General features: G+C 43.5%; 1 protein-coding gene across 1 annotated transcript in view; it reads right to left on the bottom strand.

Annotated features, from left to right (window-relative positions):
- The window catches only part of cpa6 (carboxypeptidase A6), a 52,147-nt gene that overhangs the window by 3,707 nt on the left and 21,852 nt on the right, over positions 1-26,588 (bottom strand). Inside the window, exons 3-10 of the mRNA XM_084326463.1 lie at positions 21,902-22,026; positions 13,452-13,566; positions 12,906-13,007; positions 12,175-12,279; positions 10,395-10,505; positions 5,684-5,774; positions 2,370-2,572; positions 255-339 (exon numbers count right to left, since the gene is read on the bottom strand). Coding sequence (XP_084182589.1) covers positions 255-339; positions 2,370-2,572; positions 5,684-5,774; positions 10,395-10,505; positions 12,175-12,279; positions 12,906-13,007; positions 13,452-13,566; positions 21,902-22,026 — 937 coding nt within the window. The remainder of the gene's footprint in view (positions 1-254; positions 340-2,369; positions 2,573-5,683; positions 5,775-10,394; positions 10,506-12,174; positions 12,280-12,905; positions 13,008-13,451; positions 13,567-21,901; positions 22,027-26,588) is intronic.

Here is a 26,588-nt window from a genome sequence, read left to right as displayed (position 1 = left end):
GTTTTTACACTTCCAACATTCATGCTGCACATACACTCGTCTCTCATCCATGCACTGCTTACACACTGATACTCATCCATATTGGCTGACATGTTTTGTTCTTTTGGTACTTTTCTATAGTATATTTAAATAAATTCCTTTAGTTATTTCTTAAATTGTGCCTGTGTCTCCCTTCTTGTTACAAGCTTGAGCCAGCTCGTAACGATACAGGAAGTAGAGGGACATAACGGGGGGAGATGGCGGCCGGCACTCACACAGGGTCGTCGAGGCGGGTCCATATCTGTACCTCACTCCGTAGGCAGAATACAGGGCTGTTACTGCGTTATGGGCAGCCAACTCCTAGACAGGCAAAGCACAAGGGCGGTTGGTAAGTTGTAAATATCTTTAGTGGTACAGACTCCAGTGATGCGGTGGTAAATAAAAGGTGGGTATGAACTGCAATCGATAATCACAGTATACACATAATCAGTACACAAAAGTGTATATATACATATTTCCCCTGCATAAATAGTCTTTTGTTTTAAGTTTTGTTTTATTTTGTTTTCATAAATTAAAATGTTTACAACATCAATCTCATACCACTTCCTATGATCTATATAGCCTACCATGAATTTCCATCCTAAATAATTAATATCAGCTTGAAAAAAAAATTGCATTTAAAGAGGTGCTTTGCATAACACCTTTTTACTAAAGGTTGCTAAAAATGGTAATAAAAAGGTGTTGAACTGAGTTTAGGTGGGTTTACCCTCCACCACATCCCTGGATAGGAGCCATTCAAGCTAATTTGAAAAATAGATACATGGCGATGGTATTGATCAGTGAGCTTGTGAATGAATGAATGAAATAAAATTTTTGTGTCATGTCCGACGACCCATCCCTTACGGGATTATAAGACACCAAAAACAACAATTGAACATAACAATCACTTCCCATGGTTTCTAAGCTACACCGTGCACATCATCACAGGCCAAAATACATCATATATATGTTATTTTCATGCGTTTATCCCAAGCTTTCTCTAAATATTCAGCAAGTGCAAAAACCTTGTGATAAAAAATGTGATTGATCCCTTAATTGTAACTGAGGGGTTACAAAACCCTGACTGTATTAAAGATTGTGATATATTAAACCACTACTAGTTATGTACTTTAATTACTGGCCAAACAGTACATCAAATATTGATGGTGAACACCCACACAAGAACACGGCATTGACACAGAAATTCTATTGGAGGGTTATTTATTATTATTAGGCAACGTTAGGTTACAGATTGAGAATTAGGGTCGCGCTTATATGGCAAAGAATATACGTAAAGTCAGTCAAGAGCATTAGTCAATGAGAATAGTAGGAATACTATGATGGGTCTAAGCTGACGCCACCTGTTGCATAGTAGCAATTATATAGGGCAACACCGGTACCAACTGGAGACACTGAGTTCCCTCCGGGGTGTAAAGCCGGGAGGGGTAGAGGAATGTTCGGGTACCCAGTCTGAGTCAACGAGGAATAAAGAGGCTCCAGGTACAGGAGCCGGTGCTTGTACTCCCTTGATCAGCAGACAAAAGTAATAGTTGTAATCCAATATGCTCGACAGCATTGACGACAGCTAGCCAGCCCCTTCCACGAGGCGGGCCCGAATGGTAATCCTCACGAGGTTAAATCCCAAACGACAGTGGAATCAACGGTGCTCTTCTCCGGTGGTCACGGTCCCAAAGCAATATAATCCAACCAGAAATGGTTCTGCAATCGCCGGTGCCAATTCTCCTGTGTACATGTCCAACGGTTCTCGCCTAGGACTCCTCGGGTGTAGGCACGTATTTAGGCCGCACGATATACAATAAATGATCGACTATTACTTCACATTAGATTAAGTCGAACTCAACGTTACTGCGTTAAACTCTGACACTTTAACATTCTATTCGCACGCGGTTCTCAATGCTCTATTTAGATGCAAGGTTGCTCACTTCATGTATGAAAGGTGCTTTATAAATACTTACTTACTTACTTACTTACTTACTGCACGTTGACTCGTGGTGAAGGTATTACTAGTAATGAACGAATGGAACTAAGCACGGTGTGCGCACCTTGCGCTGTATTTATACTTAAGTGAATATCTAGTCCCAACCTCAGTTCTTGTCTCGTATTACTACGCAGACTCTGGGCATGTTCTGACATGCCCGGAGTTGCCTTTGAACTTGCCGTTGGGGGCTTGGTCGTTGGCGCCTGGGGCCGCTGTCCAATAGGAGAGCGAATATTACTCTGGTCTGTACGCAGGTAAAGGGATATTCCGTGTATATATATAAATAATATACAAGGTATATCAAACGATACATATATATATTCAGTTTAATCTGGCCCTTCACAACACTTACCACACAGTTGAAGTTTGGTATCGTGGCGTACTTGTAAGAGTACGGGTAGAGCAGCATCTGTGCGTAGGCGTGGATGGAGATGTAGGCTTTAATGCGCTTCTTGTGCTTGCGCAGGAACTTGGCGACGGCTCTGACCTCGGGCTCAGACTCTGGGAAGGGCCCGCAGTAGGTGTCGTCACATGGGTGTGAAGAGGCCCCCTCGTCTGGGGCCGCACAGCAGGTCAATGAGCACAACAGAGATGGAGCAAGGATTATCATGGAGATATACCAGAAGGAAAATAAAATTTAAATAAAATAAAAGGTTTAAAACATGAAAACATTCAAATGAATCAAATAAAAACATGAGAATAAAAAGGTTTAAAACATAATTAAAAACATTTCAAATGAATAAAATAAAAAACATAAAACATAGGAGCAGATTAAAAAACAGGCCCTAGTGGAAGGCAGAGTAAAATAGCTGGGTTTTAAGGCTGGCCTTGAAGGCAGCAAGGGAGACTGAGGCCTTGATGGATCCTGGAAGCTGATTCCACAGGCGCGGCCCCAGTGCGGAAAAAGCACGGTGCCCCATGGTTGACAGCCTAGTGCGTGGGATGGCGAGGAGGTTTTGGCTGCCAGACCTGAGTGACCTGGATGCAGGTTGAGGGGAGAGGAGGTCCTGGAGGTAGGTTGGGTCGGAGTGATTTATGGCCTTATAGACCAGCAGGAGAACCTTGAAGCTGATCCGTTGGTTTATTGGCAGCCAGTGAAGGGGATGGAGGACTGGGGTGATGTGTTGTGTTTTCCGGGTTTTGATGAGGACACATATATATATTATGAACTGTTTTGATTCAGGATCTGTTTTTATTTTTATTTTGTATGTGCCTGTGGACAGGACTGGGCTTGATCTGAAAGGATTACCTTAGAGTAAATTCAAGTACAGCACAAAACAGGCTTGATTAATGTTTGAATCCTATAGGAATTATTAGCCATTTTGACTATGGAAAATCGTGCAGGTTTCAGCTGTCCTGACTGTGATGGTTTCAGTTGTCCTGACTGTGATGGTTTCAGCTGTCTGTCCTGACTGTGATGGTTTCAGCTGTCTGTCCTGACTGTGATGGTTTCAGCTGTCTGTCCTGACTGTGATGGTTTCAGCTGTCCTGACTGTGATGGTTTCAGCTGTCCTGACTGTGATTGTTTCAGCTGTCCTGACTGTGATGGTTTCAGTTGTCCTGACTGTGATGGTTTCAGCTGTCTCTCCTGACTGTGATGGTTTCAGCTGTCTGTACTGACTGTGATGGTTTCAGCTGTCTGTCCTGACTGTGATGGTTTCAGCTGTCCTGACTGTGATGGGTTCAGCTGTCTGTCCTGACTGTGATGGTTTCAGCTGTCTGTACTGACTGTGATGGTTCCAGCTGTCTGTCCTGACTGTGGTGGTTTCAGCTGTCCTGACTGTGATGGTTTCAGCTGTCCTGACTGTGATGGTTTCAGCTGTCTGTCCTGACTGTGATGGTTTCAGCTGTCTGTCCTGACTGTGATGGTTTCAGCTGTCTGTCCTGACTGTGATGGTTTCAGCTGTCTGTCCTGACTGTGATGGTTTCAGCTGTCCTGACTGTGATGGTTTCAGCTGTCCTGACTGTGATGGTTTCAGCTGTCCTGACTGTGATGGTTTCAGCTGTCCTGACTGTGATGGTTTCAGCTGTCCTGACTGTGGTGGTTTCAGCTGTCTGTCCTGACTGTGATGGTTTCAGCTGTCTGTCCTGACTGTGATGGTTTCAGCTGTCTGTCCTGACTGTGATGGTTTCAGCTGTCCTGACTGTGATGGTTTCAGCTGTCCTGACTGTGGGAAGGTCATTCCACCATTGGACAGAGAAGAGCCTGCTTCATTTCAATTTTAATTATTGTACTGTGCTTTAATTATTGTAGTGCTCATGACACCTGCCCCAGAGACTACGGTTGAAAATTAGCCAGCCTGGCTAAACTGGCATATTTACAGTAATGTTTCTTAATATGCACTGTCTCTGTATTTTAAACCAATAAATACAAATACAAAAACACACAGCCAGGTTTTATTTTGCAGAGTACGTCTTTGGGCTTCCGAGGGACGGGGGCGGGGGGACGACAGACACACAACAGCTGCACCCAGGGACTTGGCGAGGTAGTACAGTGTCATGGAGTCGTGAGGCGATTTGTAGGGGGCGCTACAGTTGTGCAGTTTTGGATTAGACGTAAGTTTCCACTGCAGCTGCATCAGTCAGACCAGTTTCCCAGAGATGATCAGTGACACATGTGGTCTCGATCTTTATCTCTCTTCCTCCCTCTCGGTCTCTCGGTCTTTCTCTCTCTTTCTCTCTCTCTCTCTCTCTCTCTCTCTCTCTCTCTCTCTCTCTCTCTCTCTCTCTCTCTCTCTCTCTCTCACTGTCTCTCTTCCTCCTTATTTCTTTCTCACTTGCTATTTCTATCGTTCTATCTCTGTCTTTTCCTCCTTCTCTCTTGATCTTTGTTCTTTCTTTCTTTCTTCCTCCTCTCTATCTCCATCTGTCTCTCTCTTCCTCCTCTGTCTCTCATCCTCCCTCTCTCTCCATTTCTCTCTGTCTCTCTCTTGTTTTGACTCCTCTCTTCCTCCTGTCTTCTCTCTCTCTCTCTCTCTCTCTCTCTCTCTCTCTCTCTCTCTCTCTCTCTCTCTCTCTCTCTCTCTCTCTCTCTCTCTCTCTCTCTCTCTCTCTCCCTCCCTCCCAGAGTGATGATGACTTATCAGACACCCCTCCCCCCCAAACAGACTGTGGTCTCATAACAAACATCTAATCCTCAGCTTAAGCTCATTATTACACAGACACACGTGCTAGGGGATGCAACCCAAGGTATTATTATAGAATGCTTTGGAGGCCATGATTTAGCGGCGAAGCGGAGTCGGGGTGCTGATCCTGGGGGGTCCGGGGGTCCTGGGGTGGGGGAGGAAATGTCTTTTGTGGTGTCTGTGGTAACACAATTTAATTTGTATGTTCTGTTTTATTGTTTTGGTTATTTCCATTGACGTTATTGTTGTTGTTGTCCTGTGAAGTCCTGTTTATTGTTGTTATTACTGTATTGTGTTGTCTTGTTTCATGTAAAAGAAAATAAATTTGAAATAATTTGATCACAAAAAAAGAATGCTTTGGATGAAACATCGACAGAGAGAGAGAGAGAGAGCGAGAGAGAGAGCGAGAGAGAGAGAGAGAGAGAGAGAGAGAGAGAGTGAGAGAGAGACAGAGAGACAGAGAGACAGAGAGTGAGAGAGAGAGAGACAGAGTGTGAGTGAGAGAGAGGCAGGGTGGAATGATCAACAGTGTCAAACTCACCGCACCACTTGACCTTCCAGTTCCTGTTGGCATCCACACCTCGACAGTGGTACTTGTGGTTTTTGGACCGTGTTTTCCTCCAGAATCGGTCCTGTGGGGGAAAAGCAATGACAAAACACTGTCACCCTCAGTCCCAGAGACGGGTAATTGTCAGGTCTATCCTATGGACAGACATACTCCTGTCTCCGAAAGTGGTTGGCAGTCAGTCACCAAGCATGTCAATAATTCTTTTTAAAAGACAATAGAGTCTAGTGGGCAACAGTGGTTGTAGGCTACATTCACACTGTAAGCCATAGTGCTCAATTCTCATTGATTGCTCAGATCAGGGTTACCACAGACATTGCAAAATTAAATTCAAGGTCTTTCAAGTACTTTTCCAAGCACTATTTTACATTTTAAAATGTAATTTAAAGGGATACAATTAACTTTTAAATGCTGTTTTTTTATAGAAAATAGAAGTTACACTTTCAATTAAAAAAAATCTATTTCTTGATTCAAAATGTTTTATCGTGGATGAACAAAACTTTCAATGCGAATGGTTGATTTGAATTTCAAATACTTTTTAAGCACCTTTTAAAGAAAATTCTGTTTAAGGAATTCCACTCCTTGAAATTTTTTGGTAAAAAATCAAGCACTTTAAGCACTTCAAGACCTTGTGTGAACCCTGTCGGATCCAATATCTTTGTTTGGCTGTTCACATTTAAAAAAAAAAATTATATATATATTTTTAAACATGGCCAATATCAGATTCCAGTGTGAACTGGCCACGCTCCTGAACTGACCCGCATGTGCAAATGAACAAGAACGAAGGTGGAAGTAAACATGGAGGACACTCATTTATAAGTGGATGTGCAGTGGAGGCCAGCTAATTTGTGAGCAGATGGTAATGAGGGCGAGGAGGAGGTGAGTAGCGAAATGTTTTCTTTCAATATGCTTTCAAATACAGACCGGTTAATGCGGTTATGATACGTCCCCTCAAGTTTTGGTCACCCCAAATACCAATAAGGTAAACACCTCACTCCACTGACCACCTCCATCACCGCTGTCTTCCATGTTTGTATTCACTGGGTGATTCCCGCCAGCGTGAATGTTGTGGTGAATGTTGTGATGAATGTTAATCTTAAAAGAGTGTTGCATGAATTCCAGGGTTCCCACCGACCCTGGATAAAATTCAAGGACTTTCAAGTACTTTCCCAAGCACTCTTTTTCATTTTAAAAGGGTATTTAAAAGGATACAACTTTTAAATGCTGTAAAAACACTTTAAATAAAAACGATTTATTTCTTGATTCAGAACAATTTGATCATGGATAAACAACTTTCAATGCTAATGGTTGATTTGAATTCCAAGGACTTTTTAAGCACCTTGTTAAAAAATTGCCTGTTTTCAAGGAATTCCAGGCCTTGACTTTTTTTTAAATCAAGCACTTTAAGCACTTTAAGCACTTCAAGGACCTTGTGCGAACCCTGGAATTCTGACATGACTGAGGTCATGGACCTGTATCTGATTTAGGACCACATATAAAAGTGGCCCAAATCAGAATTGAAAAGATCATATTCCATGTGATTTGTGCTGTTGTTCACACTGTTGATCAGAGTCACATTATGAACAAAGAAATGTGATTTGGGCCACTTTCAGAACGTAACCTGAAGGTCGGAGAAGGAAAAGTATGAGAATCTGACTGTGATTCTTCCCCCTGCTGGGGAAGCAGTGACAGAATGTCAGCCTCTCTCAGCATTACGGTTGAGGTGCCCTTGAGCAAGGCACTAAATCCCAAACTGCATCAGTGAAGCTGCTCAGTGAACTCTCCTCACAACTACTCCCCAAGGCTCACGACTACTCCCCAAGGCTGTTGTTGTGAATAAGGATGTTCTTACTGAAGTTAAAATAAGGGTTAAACATAATATTTTCAAATTCCTTCTTTCTAGTGAATCAAATAGTGATTTTAAACTATCCCCCATTTCTCCGGGGAACCCCAGGAACCTCCTCAGGGACCCCTGGGGGTCCCCAGGCCCCACGTTGAGAACCACTGCACCAGAGGCTTTAGCACGATGACAGAATGTGTAAGAATGACTATACTGATCATAGGTTTCACTCTTTCCACTATTATCTCCCTACCTATAGGTGAATTACAGACTAAATCACATCACACAATGCCTTGTCTCCATTGACCAGGGTTTAGCCGTGCTGTGGCCCTTCTGGCACACAGTGAGCGTCTCCATTGTCTTCAGAACCTGGTCACAGCTGGGACTATTGCAACATAATGTGCATCACAGTACACGTTGACAGTTGTGGAAGAAGTACACAGTTCCTTTACTTAAGTAAAAGTAGAAATACCCAGATAAATGAGTACACTGGTCAAATTAAAAGTCCTCCATTCAAATTTGACTTAAGTAAACGTATTTGCTATTGAATGTACTGTAATGTATCTAAAGTAAAAGTATGCATTCTACGTTTTTGTGTATTCCAGTGCTTGGGAGCATTCAAACCTCAAACCATTGACCTCTATAGGTTGTGTTAAAGTGGTATGTGGTCCAGTCATGATGCTCTGATTACGTCCTCTTGAAGTCCACTTCAAATGTGAGTGTATATCATCTTCATACATTTTTGCCATGTTTTCTATGCAAAATCTTTTTTTCTTCAAAGTAACTAGTAACTGATGGGTTCAGATAAGTGTAGTGGAGTAGAAAGTACAATATTTCCTTTGAAATGTAGTGGAGTAAAAGTACAAGGTTCCCTAAAAATGTAAATGTACAGTACTTCACCAGTGCAAATGTAATATTGAAAGGTTGCCATGTAACCAGGGAGTTTACAAAAAAAATGCAACGGAGACACAAACTAGCTCTGTGGTGAGATCGAGCTGGTCAGACTAGAGGTGGTGGCAGAGAGGGGGATGAGAAGTAAGCTCTCTGCTATCCTGGAGAATCCCTCCCACCCCCTCTACGACGAGCTAGTCAAGATGAGAAGCACGTTCAGTCACAGACTCATACCCCCCCCGACACTCAACTAAACGCCTTGGCCAGTCCTTCATACCAGCAGCCATCAGGCTCCACAACAGTGGGCAGGGACTGCTGCCAGACATCCAACTACTAGGAACCTAGTAGCTGACTCCCACCTAAAAGGACAATATATTACCTTATGCATACCGCACCTTATGTGTATACTGTATACTTCATCGGATCATGTATTTATTTAGCATTTTAGCATTTAGCATTTTTAGATTATATATTAGAGACAGGCGGTCGGGTAGCTCAGCGGACTAAGTGTCTGCCTACCACCGCAGAGACAGTGGGATCGAATCCAGCTGCCGTGGTACCTCCGGCTTGGTCGGTCGTCCATACTGACACAATTGGCAGGGTCAGCGGGTGGGAAGCCGGTGGGGTGGGTCCTGGTCGTTGTAAAACAGCGACTCCTACAGGTCGGTCGGGGCGCCTGCTCAGCGAGGAAGGGATCTGGGTGAGGTAGTGTTATCCTCCCACGCGTTACGCTCACCCAATGAGAGTCCTCGCTGTCAGGCGAAAAGAAGCGGCTGGCTGACTCCGCATGTATCGGAGGAGACATGTGATAGTCTTCAACCCTCCCTAGACCGGCAAGTGGGGGGGAAATGCGCGGAACGACCAGGAAGGGAGGGAAGGGAATTGGCATAATGACAAAAAAAATTGGGATGGGAGAAAAATACAGAAAAAGGGGGAGAAAACGTAGATATAAAAAATATTATTATATATTAGATTAGATTTAGATTATTAGATTATTATTTATTAGATTATATATTGTAACTATTTATTGTAGGGCAAATATAGCTGAGAATGAATGAATGAATGAATGAATGAAAACTTTATTTAACAGATTGCAGAATGGGTACAATACAGTACGGCTCAATACATACAATTGTTAAGGGGCTGCAGACCTGAGAAAGACTTTCGTCTTGTTTACATCAGGGTCCCCCATTTTCATTTCATATAGGGAGGGCATACATACCCACATCTCGCACCTTGTTGCCCATGTACAGTGTTTCCCCCCCCAACCCCTCCTACCCAACCCCCCCCCCCCCACCCAACCCCACCCAACCTCCTCCAATGTACAGTTTTTACGTCAAATGTATATACTCCCTTTTCTGGACTCTTTTTGTATCACAAACAGTACTGTATTTGCAAATCTGGTATGTCATAAATGTATAGATGTAGCAGTACTGTCTATCTGTATGTCATATATGTCCTGATGAATTGAAAATGGGGGACCCTGATGTAAACAAGACGAAAGTCTTTCTCTGGTCTGCATCCCCTTAACAATTGTGTGTATTGAGCTGTACTGTATTGTACCCATTCTGCAATCTGTTAATAAAGTTTTCAATCAATCAATCAATCAATCAATATATGCACATGTCCAGAGTTAATTATATTGATTTGTTATTTTGTTTACACTGCTTTTTTACTCCCTGTACCTCCCCTCCCCCCATATGCTGCTATGATGCCTGAATTTCCCCAAGGGGATCAATAAAGGAATATCTTATCTCTCATCTTATCTTAGACCAAACAATACTGTACTGTAGATGGGGGTCCTTGACATGAAAACGTTTGAGTACCAATGTAATGAGAGAGAGAGAGGGAGAGAGAGAGAGAGGAGAGAGAGAGAGAGAGAGAGAGAGAGAGAGAGAGAGAGAGAGAGAGAGGGAGGGAGAGAGAGAGAGAGAGAGAGAGAGAGAGTTTCCGTACTGTAGTCCAGCTGAACTGGTATCCGTCCACGTTGAACACAGGCATGATGTAGAAGTTGAGCTGGTTCATCAGACGCCTCATCACGTTGTCGTGCCGGTACGCGTTGAGAGCCTGTAACGATGTAATCACACATACTGTATAGAGCCCTGCCGCCACAACGTTCTACAATAAGAATAGAGACATAATCAAACTACAAACTATAAAAGATTGCATGTGAATATAACCCACATTCATATGGTCTGTTGTCATTGTTATTGTGGAAAAAAGTTAAAGAAAAATGCATACACTGTAAATGCCGCCACACTTTGTGTTTACACAAATGGCTAAATAAAGGAATCTGAATCTGGTAGAAAAACAATACTTCGTTTATTTAGTCATATAAATTCTGGCACAGTACGCATAGTCAATAAGCATTTTCTAACTTTCATAAACTCAAAAAAAAAACATCTGTCTTTAGCCAATGTTTACAAACTTTAATTATATCCTTGGATCAAGAGCTCACCCACTCAATTTGCGAATGGAAAAGAATCCATCCAATCCCATGGTTTGGTTTTGTTTAAATGTGGATTGCACACTACGCCTTTAAACCGCCCCCACACTCGTACAATGATGTCTATAGACTCATAATATGGCATTTGTTTATTCTGAGCTTGACACAGATCCACATCAAATAGAGCATACATTTTGCCCCCTCCTGCATGAAAACGGGAGCTAAGAAGAGTTTGATCTATTTGTAAGCCTGTGTGTGTGTACTCCCTGTCTTCACAGCTACAGCGGGTTAATACTCAAACAATGGGAGAGGATTTCAGAGCAGAGACATTGGCCTGTGCGTAATACAACTAATACCTGCTAGGTAAGCAGTCTCAGTCTCTAGGCCAAGGTTAATATGCCTTTGAACAGAGACGGCACCCTGACCTCCAGTGGTCAATCACAAGTACTACATTATCGGTGCTTCAAGGAAGATACCCTAGTCTAGTAGTATCTCTACATTAAATTCCCAACCTCCCATTGACACAAATTTGCCCTGTTCTTCCCATTTTGGAGGATTTTTCAATAAAAATAATATATTGATATAAATATAAATATATAAAGAAATGTGTGGCTTATTGGAAACTCGTAAAGCCAACACAGTAATATATATATATATATATATATATATATATATATATATATATATATATATATATATATATATATATATATATATATATATATATATATATATATATATATATATAACATCATACGATATAGAGACCATGCTTAGAGAGTGTGTGTAATGGAGGGGGGAAATCTATGTTGAGTGTCTAAGAAAATATATATTCTTAGAAGCTATAAACGTTCATTAATAAGGGTATGTGTGAAGAATTATACTGGTATATTATTTCAAAGATGTTCGCCGAGTCACAGTGACGTGCAAGAGATGAACAGATGGGTGGGAAGACAGAGCCCTCGGAACGTCCTCCACCGGCTGTTGATTAAGTGCTTCCGATGTCTGAACAAAGGGGGCACGGCGCACTCGACTATCCGCTTAATCGCCGAAGACGAGTTTGACAGATGTGTTCACTTCTTGTTAAAGACCTCGGAGAGATGTGTCAGACGGCAGACTCATTCAGGCTATTATCCAGGCTGTGTTCGACAGAACAAGTCCATACTGAGACGCGGCATGCACACATTACACTTATTATACGATGTCGTAAGCCATACTTAAGACTCAAACACTGTGTTTTTTGTGCCTGTGGTTTTGCAAGCAGGGGCTGAGGCAAGACTATTACGATACCTCTTTGACGAACCACTGGCAGAAAGCAGGTCCTATCCACTCCCTGGCGTGGACCCCACAGTCGATCCACACAGCCTTCTTGTGGGGACGACTTCTCTTTCCTAGCTGACAGGAGACAAGCATCGTCAGTAGGGATGCACCGATGCCGATATATACCAGTGTGGAATACAGGGGCCGATACCAGGCTAAGAATAGAGTATCAGTATCAGATACCAGGTTGAAACCAGGCTAAAATAGAGTATCAGATACCAGGTCGATACCAGGCTAAAATAGAGTATCAGATACCAGGTCGATACCAGGCTAAAATAGAGTATCACTATCAGATACCAGGCCAACACCACACTGTAAAAAATTAAAAATTATATTATTTTACAGATTACTTTTGTTTTTCTACTTTAAGTGTAAATGGCATAAAAATACAGTAAATTACCTTTTATCTAAATATTAACCATTAAATAAAGGTTGTAATCTGTAAATGTACTTGATTTGACTGTAATTTGACAGTAAGTATTTGGCAACCGTTGCTGCCGCAGACATTTACAGTTTCTTACGGTCTTCTTTTTTTACAGTGCAGGCTAAAAGAGAGTATCACTGTCTATCTATGTGACTATATAATTCAAGTGTCTATGAGTGTATGCATACTTACACATTACGTCTTGACAGCTATACAAGCTCCGCCCCCCAATTACCCTGCCCCCCCCCCCCCCCCCAACCCCACCTCTCCCTCCTACCTGAAGCACGTAGAGGGGTCTCCCCTCATAGGACCTCCCGATGGAGAACATGTCCACCAGGTGAGGGTTGGTTCTGTTCACCTCAAACATCCAGCTCTGGATCTGAAGAGACACACACACACACCCACACACACACACCCACACACACACACACACACACACACACACACACACACACACACACACACACACACACACACACACACACACACACACACACACACATATGCATGCACACGCACACACACACACACACGCACACACACACGAACACACACAGGGGATAATGCAGGTGCAAGTTTAAGAAGTCTTAAGAAAGAGTATATTTTCAGCACTATTGACAAAACAAACATAATACAGATGGACTGTGTGTGTGTGTGTGTGTGTGTGTGTGTGTGTGTGTGTGTGTGTGTGTGTGTGTGTGTGTGTGCGTGCGTGCGTGCGAGCGAGCGAGAGAGAGAGAGAGAGAGAGAGAGAGAGAGAGAGAGAGAGAGAGAGAGAGAGAGAGAGAGAGAGAGAGAGAGAGACGTAGGGCTTTGCTCCTACCTCCTCCAGGGAGTGATACACCTCATAGTCATACTGAGACTCAGACCTCCGCCTGCGAGATGAGCGATATCCTGTCTGCTTCTCTATCTCCTTCTGAAGATTATAGATGAACACCCTGCGGAGAGGAGGAGGAGAAGAGGAGAGGAGAGGAGAGGAGGGGAAGAGGAGAGGAGGGGAGAGGAGAGAATGAGTAAAGAGGAGAGGAGACATGGAGACAGGAGTCAGACAGTCTTAAGAGAGATCCTGGCCAACCCCTGCAACCATCGCTGTGACCTCAGGGTGTCATGCAGAGGGGAACACCCTGAGCCGCACCGATCCATCACAAAACACGGGCAAAACAGAGGAATGGTATTGCTATCCTTTGGTTGGTTTTTAATTAGAATCTATAGTTAATATAATTGTGCATTTGCAGAAACAACAGCACTGTCTATGTCATCGTTAAAGTTCATCCTCTCATTTTTCTTTTTTTTTAAAGATTTTATTTATAGCATTTTCAGCTTTTTTGGTCAACGCAGGACCTTTTGGCCACACAGGACCGACAGAGGAGAGAGGGTGAAACGGGAGGAGAAGAGGGGAAGACATGCAGCATATGGCCACCGGGTCGGGGAATCGAACCCGGGGCGACCGCTTCGCGACTCAGCACGCTATGTGGTATGCTACTGGAGCGCCCCGTTCATCCTCTCATTTAACGTCTATCCGTGTCATCATTAAAGTTCATCCTCTCCACTTTGGCCAGTCCTTCATGCCAGCGGCCATCAGGCGCCACAACCGGGGGCATGGACTGCTGCCAGCAGCTGGAGAATTAACGGCGCCAGAACTTGAGAACTATTAGAAAATGTAATGCCTCTTAACCACTAAAGTGTGTCTAACTCTTAACCACCAAAACCTGCACAGACTATAACCCGTGCTGCTATGACACATGCATTTTCGCAAGGGGATCAATAAAGGAATATCTTATCTTATCTAATTTATCCTCCATCTGTGTTATCGTTATCATGGGATGGGAGGTGACGTGTGATACATCATTTTCAAATGTTCCCATTGTCCTGCAGTGAGATACTATATAATAAGTAAGGCGGTCAAAGTTAACGCATACTTTTAATGCCACAAATTATTATTATTGTGTGGGCGAATGTAACAAGTTCCTAGCCTTTTCTTTCCCCTATTATTTCATGCACACTTTATTCATTGTTTTAAATAATTATTTTCTTTTAAGTTATAAGTTAAGTTTGTGCATCACTCTGTTTTGAATTTGATGCAAATTTGCAATGCATGAGGGTCCTCCTTTTGTGTTAAAGGGGACCTGCATTGCTATTCCTAGCACTATTTGGGCAACTTTACACAATTCCTGTGAGTCTATGGAAGACATCTGTAAGGTTTATTTAAAAAAAAAAATCATTGTTGTATATTTCTAATGGAGTACTCAAAAGCATCATTTTCCAGCCTCAAGATTTCAGCCTGTTATTGGCTGGGTTCCGCCCATAAGCACTTTCAGTGACAGTCATCCACACAGTCTGCGAGTGGCAGACAGAGAGAGAGAGCGAGAGAGAGAGAGGGAGAGAGAGAGAGAGCGAGAGAGAGAGAGAGAGCACTGTGTAAACACAGCTGTGTGCGAGATACGCAGGTCCCCTTCTCTTTCTCTCTCCCGTTTGAGGAAGTCTTCCACTGTGCCGCGCGCTATAGACAGGGCGTTTATGCTCCCGAATCGAGAGAGAGAGAGAGAGAGAGATAGAGAGGGGGAGAGAGAGAGACAGACCGAGAGACGACAGCGCGACGCGCGTGTGTGTATGTGTGCTCTGTCGCAAGGGTCTATCTGATTCTCCCTCTCTCTCTCACTCGCTCTCTGTCAAACCCCGTTTGGTGCGCTACAACCACAGAGCCAATCGGATCACTATCCGCTCCATCCTCGCCACGTGACGTCACCATGCGAGTCAAATCAGAACGACCTGATTAAAATGGACCAGGAATGAATGACCTGAATGACGGCAATCCGCCAATATGGTATTTAGAGACACAAACACATTGATACTAACTCCTATTACTATAATAAATGCTAGACACTGAAAAAAAGCAAGCATTTGTTGACTCTCATGTTGATAAGAGTATTACAACTTGAAAAAGATCCGTTTAAGGTAGATTTAGAACAGATAGAAAAATATGTGATTAATTTGTGATTAATAACGATTAACTATGGACAATCATGCGATTAATCAGATTAAATATTTTAATAGATCGACAGCCTTAATAATAAGCATACATTTCCATTCCTAAGCGTATATTGTGATACATATCTGTGTCAGTGGTGCTGTACCACAGGCCATCTCATGAGTGTCTTCTCTAGAGGGCTCTCCGACACAGACGATGGCGGTAAAACAGAATGGTTTATTGAAGAGAGGTGACGAGATGTTTACAAACCAGAGCAGATGGAACAGGCTGCCGTGACAAATGCTCTCTCTCGTGTGTTTGTGGGTGTGGGGCCGTGGGGGAAGGCAGATTTATCGCTGACCCAAGGGCAGTGTTCCAACACAGCAATATTGTTATAGATTTTTTTCTTTTTACACAGGTGAGAGCTTTATCTGGCTTGTTATTAACCTAGCCATATTTTCTGAAAGTTCTGTTCAAGTTCTTGGTATCTAGGGACATCTATGGACATCAGGGAATGTATTCCCAGTGTCAGATATATTGTGTCTGTTACTATGCTTGAGTATGAATGTGAATGAAATCTACTGTAAGTACATTTATTTCCGGATAATGGCGACAATTGCGTAAACAATTACCGGATTGAGTCGCGTTTTTTTCTCAGACATTCACAGAAAGGTAAAGAAACAATATACGTTGTATTTTATAGGACACGTGAGATATAAACACGACATTCCAGTCAGTGCTTGTAAGAAGAAAATGGTGTTCCTTCCTCTGTTGGCGGCTGGTGTGAGCTGGGTAGTGTAGTTTTATGAAATTTAGACATCCATCGAAAGCCCTGGGTCTTCTCTTTCTCTGGACTACAACGATTGCATGAGTGCTTCCTGTTCTCGTGTGTAAATCAAACATTTTCCGATGCAATGTGCGGATATTTTTTATAAGCTCATATTTCGCTAATAACACTTAATCATTGCTAAAACAAACGTAGTGCTGGAAATATACCCTTGTATTGCTCTTTTGATAGGGTTAGGGTCTTTAATCTTCGCTACATCTGAAAAAGAAACACAACATCACCTAATACGGACTGTATTGATCTATTTGTGCAACATTAAATAAACCTCGGCCCGGTACCAGGTTAAGGACTAGACCATCTTTCATTTCCAATGTTTTCTCAAGGACTTTGCGAGAGTGCAATGAAAATACATCCTCGATGACTCAACTTGGCGTTTGCCGGTAAACACGTCTCCACAACCTCACTCTTATTAAGTGGTTCCAAAAGAAAAAATGAATCGTATTTAAAGTTGAGGAATAATAATCCCATGATTGTGACTGTGCAGTTGTATGAATGACGGGTTTCCAGACATGGCTATTACAGTATAAAGAGTGGTGTTGACTAGCTTAGGGAGGTCTGAGAAGGAATAAGCCTCTAACATTCTAACGTTCTGTGATTCATTCATTCGGTGTCACTGTTATAGATGAGGACAATGAAAATACATAATGGGCAGCATACTGTCGTCCCATCGTATATTCTTCAAGGAGTCTTGTTTCCTTGTTGAAACCAATGAAACTATAAAAGAAGGAAGGGTCATTGCGTCACTGTGTAGCGCCAAGTGTGGACACTTTCAGTTCGGCCGACAGATTTGAATGGGATTGCCATCTCCTCTTCATTTAAACAGGTTATTACCTCGGGTGTCAGAATCACCAGCAATGTGTTAACTAGCTAATGTTTAACATATTGGTTGATGTATATTTCCTCAGATAGCTTGTATTTAGAATTTTAATATAGGACAGCGGTCAGGTGGCGTAGCGGAGATTGCGTTCGTCACCAACACCGGAGACGCTGGATTCGCCTGTTCGAATCCAGCTCCCAGCGCTGTCACCAGCTTGGCTGGCCGTTCACACTAATACAATTGGCAGTATTAGAGGGTGGGAGAAGCTGGCGGGGTGGGTCCGGGTCGTTGTAAACAGCGACTCCTACAGTTCGGTCGGGGCGCCTGCTCAGTGCGGATAGGATCTAAGGGGGGTAGTGTGATTCTTCCACACGTTACACCCTCTCAGTGAGAGTCCACGCTGCCAGGTGAAAAGAAGCGGTTGATTGGCTAGACGTGTGTCGGAGGAAGCACGTGATAGCCTCCACTCTCCCAGACCGACTGTGGGGGGTAGGTGCGCAGCGACCAGGAAGGGGATTGGGAATTGGCATAACGACTAACATTGGGATGGGAGAAAATCGGAGGAAAAAAGAGGGGGGAAAAGATCAATAAAAAAAATAAAAAAAATATTTTAATATAGGCTTCAATAGAACTGACACCAAAGTCTGGCACCAAGCAGCGAGAGCATAGAACACTGGTATTCTGATGGGATGACCCTTCCTTCTTTTATAGTTTCCTTGGTTGAAACTCTACTTTCAAACTTCCAAAACCTCCCTTCTGAGAGAGATTGCAGCTTGAAAGGTCAAGGTTCATCGTTATGGAGCACACCCGCTCTCCGTTTCCCAATAAAGCATAGGAACACTCTAAACCAAAGTAGTTTTGTGTGTGAATTTACCTTGAACTCTCTTATAAATCTCATGCATTCATAAATGGCACATTAACTTGTAGTTTAATTTAAAAAATAATATGAGAAGATACTTGCAGATGTTTTTGATTACAGATTACTGATCACACAATCTGATCCATTTGTTTACTTTGCGTTTATATCCTGCTTTCTATTGGTGTTTGTGTGTTTTTATTATTAAATTTTTGTGTATCTTTATCCAGGGTAAGTTCTCTGAGCACGGATACTCTTTTTCAGCAACGCCCTGCTTCACACTCACAGAGCTACATACATTCATATCTGGTAGCTGCCCAGTACAACTACAGTCTGGCCACTGATAGCCACTGAGTAATTGGGGGTTGAGTGCCTTGCTCAAGGTCACTTCAGTGGTTGTTATTGAGGGACAGGCGAGCGTTTTTTTTCCCTGCCAGTCCGGGGGATCAAAGCGGTCAAAAGCCCACTTCTCTAACCTTAAAGGCGACACTGGCGATTTGACACTGGTATTTTTTATTTTGCATGCTATATTACATTTTGAATCCAAAATGAGCAGTATAGCATTCTGTGTGTACAGTCAAAGTTTTGCTAATTGAAATTCTGATAAATTAATCAAAGCATTCGTTAAAAAAAACTGTAGGTTTCTACAAATGTGTCCTGGTAGTTGTGAAACTGTAAAAAGAACATTCTCACACTCTGAACATTGTGTTTTCAATCATTTGTTGTTGTTGATGCTTAGTACTGTTTAAATTGTTGCAGGCCTTGAGAGGGATTTTGGTGTCAAAGTTAGCTTTTGAGCATATGGTCACTGTTTTGGTGTGATGGTTTGGTTTTGAAAAGAGAATTGTATGTAGCTTGAGAGTGTTTTGTGTTTAGAGTTTTGGGAAAAGGGAGGGCAGTTTCATGAAATGTGTTTGACCAATTGTGAAAAACTGTATACTCCTTTTCAACAACTTAATATAGGTATCTGACGTCCCCAAAACAAATCTTTGAAGTTGTTTGCTAAAAATACCACTCATATTACGCATTCTAGCAGCCTCTATATCTCTCTGTTTCAGTCCTGTTCTCAACGGGCTGTTTCTGTCTCTCTGTCTCACTCTCTCCCCTCCTATCTCTCTCTATCTCTCTCTCCCCCTCCTCTAACTCTCTCTGTATCACTCGCCCCTCTCCCCTCCTCTCACTTCTCTCCCTCTCTCTCCCCCTCCTCTAACTCTCTCCCTCTCTCTGTCTCCCTCTCCCCTCTCCCCTCCTCTCTCCTCCTCTCCCCCCCCCCTCTCTCTCTTTCTCTCTCTCTCTCTCCGCCTCTCTGTCTCACTCTCCCCTCCTCTCACTTCTCTCCCTCTCTCTCCCCCTCCTCTAACTCTCTCCCTCTCTCTGTCTCACTCTCCCCTCCTCTCTCCTCTCTCCCCCTCTCTCTCTCTCTCTCTCTCTCTCTCTCCCCCCCTCTGTCTCACTCTCCCCTCCTCTCTCTCTATCTCGCTCCCTCTCTTTCTCTATCTCTCTCTCTCTCTCCCCTCCTCTAACTCTCTCCCTCTCTCTGTCTCACTCTCTCCCCTCCCCATTGAAACTATGTCTGTAGTTTTAAATGCAAACAACCTGCTGCACCCAAAGCACTGCACTCTGGAACTGTGGCGCTTCCTGGCTCATGAGATTCTGATCAAACTGTCAAACCACCGAAGGTTCAGATCAAAATGTGAAGGAAGATCCAGCAGTTGCATATATCCTATTTCTCACCTAAAATGTTTTAGTAAACCGCTTAGCAAGTTAGCATGTCAAATGTCAATTGCTTGTTGAATCACATGTTTTCTGAAGTAGGCAGCACAGAAGTCTAACTGGATTGCCTTATTTCACAGTTTGTGTGTTAGTAGATAGTAGTGTGTTCAACTGACGTTCCCAAATATTTCAGGAATAACTATTGTAAGTAATCTGACTCACTCACAATTCACAAAACAATACATTTTGTAAATCATGGAGAAATGCATCGCCTATAACCGAAATGTACAATGTTTTAATCATGTAAATGAACCACCAACACTAATCTGCCCACAATCTTGTCGTACTGTAGTACGTGTCCTCTTGACCTCGACGAAATGACCCCACGGTCACATCTTCATTCATAACTAACTTAAAAAAAATAAAACTACCATCATTTTTCTCTCTCCCTCTGTGTGCGACTTGGTGTTCTTTGATGCCTCACTCCCCACACTCCCATCCAACCACCCAAGGCTCTTCTCAGGGTAAATCATTCCTACATAAAAACCTCAATAGCTCTCCGTTCCCTGGAAAAGATCAGTGTCCGATCTGAGAGTGGTCCCTTGGTACCACCAGGATGACAGGACTCATTCTGTCTGTGGCTACTCCGATAAAACGGCATTGTTTCAACGTTAATTGTGCTGACGCACGGGCCAGGGAGATGAAAGGCTTTATGGAACAGACTGTGTGAGTGACCGTGTGTGTGTGTGTGTGTGTGTGTGTGTGTGTGTGTGTGTGTGTGTGTGTGTGTGTGTGTGTGTGTGTGTGTGTGTGTGCGTGCGTGCGTGCGTGCGTGCGTGAGTGTGTCTGTGTGTGTGTGTGTGTGTTTATTTGAGGGAGTATATGGCGTGGTTTAGCATGAGAACATGTGCGGATCATATTATATTCTGTCTGGCTTGAGGAGCTGGGTAACCATCACACACTGTGGGCGACAGATGTTACCCTTCACCCTGATAGGTGTTGACACACAGAGAGAGAGAGAGAGAGAGAGAGAGAGAGAGAGAGAGAGAGAGAGAGAGAGAGAGAGAGAGAGAGAGAGAGAGAGAGAGAGAGAGAGAGAGAGGGAAGGAGAGATAGATGTGAGGAGGGTTAGAGGAGGGGGGGAGAGAGAGAGGTAGAGAAGAGAGAGAGGAGGGGAGAGAAGGAGAGAAAGAGAGAGAGGAGGGGAGAGAAGGAGAGAGAGGGAAAGAGAGAGGTGAAGGAGAAAGAGATGTGAAGAGAGAGATGTGAGGAGAGAGTGAGGAGAGAGAGAAAAGGAGAGAGGGGGAAAGTGAGACAGGGAGAGAGGGTGAGAGGAGGGAGAGAGTGTGTGTTTGTGTCCTTGTTTTCCTATCCTTATGGGGACCACATTGTTCCTCGTTTTTATATCCTTGAAAGGTCATTGGTTGGACCTGACGAGGACAAGGGTCTATTTTAGGGTTAGGGGTTCGGTTTAGGGTTAGGGTTAGGTAGAGAATATGGTTAGGCATGTTGTGGTTATGGGTAAGGTTAGGGTAATGAGTTAGGAATAGGGATGTCCGATATTGGGATTAAAATGTAATATCGGAAATTATCGGTATAATAATATTTCTTCTTTTTTACATTTATTTAACCTTTATTTACCCAGGCAAGCCAGTAAGAACAAATTCTTATTTTATTTATTGTGAAAAGTATGCATAATGTTGTGTTAATTCCACGACAAGAGATATGTAATGTTAATTACCTGAAATTATTCCGTTTTTGGGGGGGGGGGGGGGGGGGACCCAGCATATATCGGTATCGGTTGATATCGGTATCGGAAATTAAGAGTTGGACAATATCGGTATATCGGATATCGGTGAAAAAGCCAATATCGAACATCCCTAGTTAGGAATGGATGTAGGTGAATGGAATGTCCCCACAGTTGATGAAAAAATAGCTGTGTGTGTGTGTGTGTGTGTGTGTGTGTGTGTGTGTGTGTGTGTGTGTGTGTGTGTGTGTGTGTGTGTGTGTGTGTGTGTGTGTGTGTGTGTGTGTGTGTCTGTGAGTGTGCGTGCGTGAAGTGTCCATCTTACTTATAATCAATGTGTTCCTGCTTCAAACGTGCATGTAGTCCTCGCGTGTCATTGCGTCTCACGTGCACGTCGACAGTGGCGTTATGACGTATCAGAGAGGCACTGTTGGGCTGCCACAGGTCCACCTGAAACACATCGAGGGAGACGTTTACACACAGAGACACACAGAGACACATGTATGTGCATGCCCTTACAAAAACTGTATTTTTTTTCTTTTTAAGATTTATTTTAGCGTTTTTACAGCTTCCATTTTATGTGGGGAGGACATGCGACAAATCATCGCTGGGGGCGGGAGGCGAACCTGGGATGGCCTCGTGGGTGTGCGAGGCACTGTGTGGTGCGCCACGAGGGCGCCCCAACAAAAACCGTAGTTTGATATGGTATTTTCAGTTTTACCATGGTACCGGCCAGTGCATAAATAATTTACCATGGTACTGCCATGGTAAAAGTCATATATCGCCATGTTACCACGTTCGGATTGAAATAATACCATGGTATATTTCAATCCATGACATAGTAATAAAATGGTATCTTTTTGGTCACTACCATCCTTGTATACTTTGTTGTAAGAAGTGTACATGCTCAAATACACACACACACACACAAATGGAAGAAGACATTAAAATGCAGCAGGCATTGAATTTCAAGGAAAAGGGCGGAGGATTGAATTCCTCTGTTGTTTGATGCTTGGAGGGGTGGGGCTAGCACTTCATAGCTTGAGAGGGTGTGTAGTGAGCGGTCGTTGAGTGTGAGGATGAGGAATTCTGCACCGTGGCTTCGCCAACCGTGCGACTGAGGAAGTGAATGAGCAAAATGCTCCCAAGTGCTGTGCACACATCCACACACAGGCACCAGCCAACCAACCAACCAACCAACCAACTAACCACACAAACCAACCAACCAACCAACCAACCACACAAACCAACCAACCAACCAACCAACCAACCAACCAACCAACCAACCAACCAATCAACCAACCAACCAACCAACCAACCAACCAACCAACCAACCAACCAACCAACCAACCAGCCAACCAACCAACTAACCAACCAACCAACCAACCAACCAACCAACCAACCAACCAACCAACCAACCAACCAACCACACAAACCAACCAACCACACCAACCACACAAACCAACCAACCAACCAACCAACCAACCAACCAACCAACCAACCAACCAACCAACCAACCAACCAACCAACCAACCAACCAACCAACCAACCAACCAACCAACCAACCAATCAACCAACCAACCAACCAACCAACCAACCAACCAACCAACCAACTAACCAACCAACCAACTTCTACCCTGGGTCCATCTCGGCGTGGGTAAGCTTTTCCTAATCGTTGTGGGAGCAAAATGCTCCCAAGTGCTGTGCACACATCCACACACAGGCACCAGCCAACCAACCAACCAACCAACTAACCAACCAACCAACCACACAAACCAACCAACCAACCAACCACACAAACCAACCAACCAACCAACCAACCAACCAACCAACCAACCAATCAACCAACCAACCAACCAACCAACCAACCAACCAACCAACTAACCAACCAACCAACCAACCAACCAACCAACCAACCAACCAACCAACCAACCAACCAACCAACCAACCAACCAACCAACCAACCAGCCAACCAACCAACCAACCAACTAACCAACCAACCAACCAACCAACCAACCAACCAACCAACCAACCAACCAACCAACCAACCAACCAACCAACCAACCAACCAACCAACCACACAAACCAACCAACCACACCAACCACACAAACCAACCAACCAACCAACCAACCACACCAACCACACAAACCAACCAACCAACCAACCAACCAATCAACCAACCAACCAACCAACCAATCAACCAACCAACCAACAAACCAACCAACCAACCAATCAGCCAACCAACCAACCAACCAACCAACAAACCAACCAACCAACCAACCGACAAACCAACCAACCAACCAACCAACCAGCCAACCAACCAACCAACCAACCAACCAACCAACCAACCAACCAACCAACCAACCGACAAACCAACCAACCAACCAGCCAACCAACCAATCAACCAGCCAACCAACCAATCAACCAACAAACCAACCACACCAGTCAACCAACCAATCAACCAACCAATCAACCAACCATCCAACCAACCAATCAACCAACCACACCAGCCAACCAACCAAACAACCAACCAACCAATCAACCAACCAAACAACGACACCCGCCAACCAACCAGCCAACCAACCAATCAACCAACCAATCAACCAACCAACCAAACAACGACACCCGCCAACCAACCAACCAATCAACCAACCAAACAATGACACCCGCCAACCAAACAACCACACCAGCCAACCACCCAAGGCACCCAAGGCCCTGCTCCGGAAGGTTGGAGATCTCACCCTCGATATAGACGGCTGCTCTATCTGCCATTCCCCAAAGGTCCGCAACCTGGGCGTTATCCTGGACTCCACCCTTTCCTACCAAGCCCATGTCAGTTCCGTCACCAAATCCGCCTTCTTCCACCTCAGACACATCTCCAGACTCCGACCATCACTTTCCGACTCCACAGCTGATACCCTCATCCATGCCTTCGTCACCTTCCGGCTGGACTACTGCAATGGGGTCCTGTCCGGGGTTCCAAGCAAAACCCTGGACAGGCTCCAGTATGTTCAAAACTCAGCTGCCAGGGTTCTAACCCGCACCAAACCCTGGCAGCACCTCATCCCCACCCTCATCCATATCCACTGACTCCCGATCAAATCCTGCATCACCTACAAAACCCTCATGCTCACTTACAAATCCCTCCACGCTCTGGCACCTCAGTACCTCACTGACCTCCTCCACCCCTACACTCAGTCACGGTCCCTGCGATCCACGGACACTGGTCAGCTCTCCATTCCCCAAACCAGACTGCAGACCTTCGGGGACAGAGCTGTCAGTGTGGCAGCTCCCACCCTCTGGAACTCCCTCCCCGCAGAACTCCGCAACGCCCCAACTCTGGACTCATTCAAAAAACTCCTCAAAACCCAACTCTTCAACTTGGCCTTTAACCCCTAATTTCTCACTTTGTATGTTGTGTCTGTCCACTATGTTTGTTACTTTTGTTATTTTTTCCCCCTATGTAAAGCAACCTTGGGTCTTCTGAAAGGCGCTATATAAAACGAAGTTATTATTATTAACCAACCACACCAGCCAACCAACTAATCACACCAGCCAACCAACCAACCAACCACACCAGCCAACCAACCAAATGGTCAACGTATCCAAATCCTGTCAATTTCAACTCCCTTGTAGGAACAAACTTACAGGGGGCAGAGCAATAGATGTCTTCAGCAGAAAGACAAACATAATTTCTGTGCTCATCAAAGTGTATTTGTGAATGTTACTGCAATGTCTCTAAATCTTAAAATTATGTGCTTATCATTTTCCAGTAATGACTAATAACTAACAACTTTAGGGGGTAGAAGAGGGAGTAGTCCTATAATAAAAAAAGTAAACAGTGATCAAGTGATCTCCAATCTACCAAACTTAGCCCACGTTACCCCACTTCTCAGAGAACTGCACTGGGCACAAATCCGCTTCAAGGTCCTTGGCCTGGCATACCGTGCAATGAGGGGAATGGCTCCCTCATTGACCTCCAGTCAATGGTCTCTAACTACGCACCCTCAAGACCCCTACCAACCAACTCCGAGCCACTCCTATCCGAGCTCCTGAGGGGTCTTCAGAGAGAAGCAGGCTATTCTCAGTCCTCACTCCAAAGTGATGGAACGAACTCCCCACCACACTCAGGACAGCTGAAACTGGGCCAATTTTCTGCAGAAAAAAAATATATAATAATAATAATAATAATAATAATAATAATAATAATAATAATAATAATAATAATAATAATAATAATAATAATAATAATAATAATAATAATAATAATAATAATAATAATAATAATAATAATAATAATAATAATAATAATAATAATAATAATAATAATAATAATAATAATAATAATAATAATAATAATAATAATAATAATAATAATAATAATAATAATAATAATAATAATAATAATAATATTATATATATATATATATATTGTATTACTAACCCTCTTACTTACTTAGTGTATTTTGTCTTTTTACTATTATGTCACCTAATACTATGGTACTATTTTTATCTTGCTAATATGTCTATACTATGCACTATGTGTAACATTAAAGCTCCATACTATTCGACAAAAATGCCACTGACCCTTAGCTGCCAGAGATGTACCCCTCCTGGTGACATGTTCACGATCCGTGAGTCGCTTTGGATAAAAGCGTCAGCTAAATCACTCAATTGTAATTGTAACTATTTCAGTTGTGGGTCATAAGAATATCTATTTAAAAAATGTGGGTCCCTGAAAGTTTGAAAACCACTGCTCTTAGCTCATACTGGTCTCCACCAGTATCTGAATCGGAGGCGTGCTGATGACTCCCTTGTGTTAAAGGACCATAACCACTAGTCCCCGTTAGCAACCCGTGGAAACTCTCCCTCTGCTTCAGATCAGCGGCAAGATCATTGGGAAGGACCAGGAGCCACTCAGCAGTATCCACAAGAAACTGACAGTTAAGAAGGCCTCTCAAATAGTTGAGGACAACACACACACCCTTCACACCCATTACAAACTAATGCC

The sequence above is a fragment of the Notolepis coatsorum genome (genome assembly GCF_963971535.1).
Source record: "Notolepis coatsorum genome assembly, chromosome: 12".
Classification (NCBI taxonomy): Eukaryota; Metazoa; Chordata; class Actinopteri; order Aulopiformes; family Paralepididae; genus Notolepis; species Notolepis coatsorum.
The sequence above is the reverse complement of the archived record's forward strand: the minus strand, read 5'-3'. Positions and strand labels throughout refer to the sequence as shown.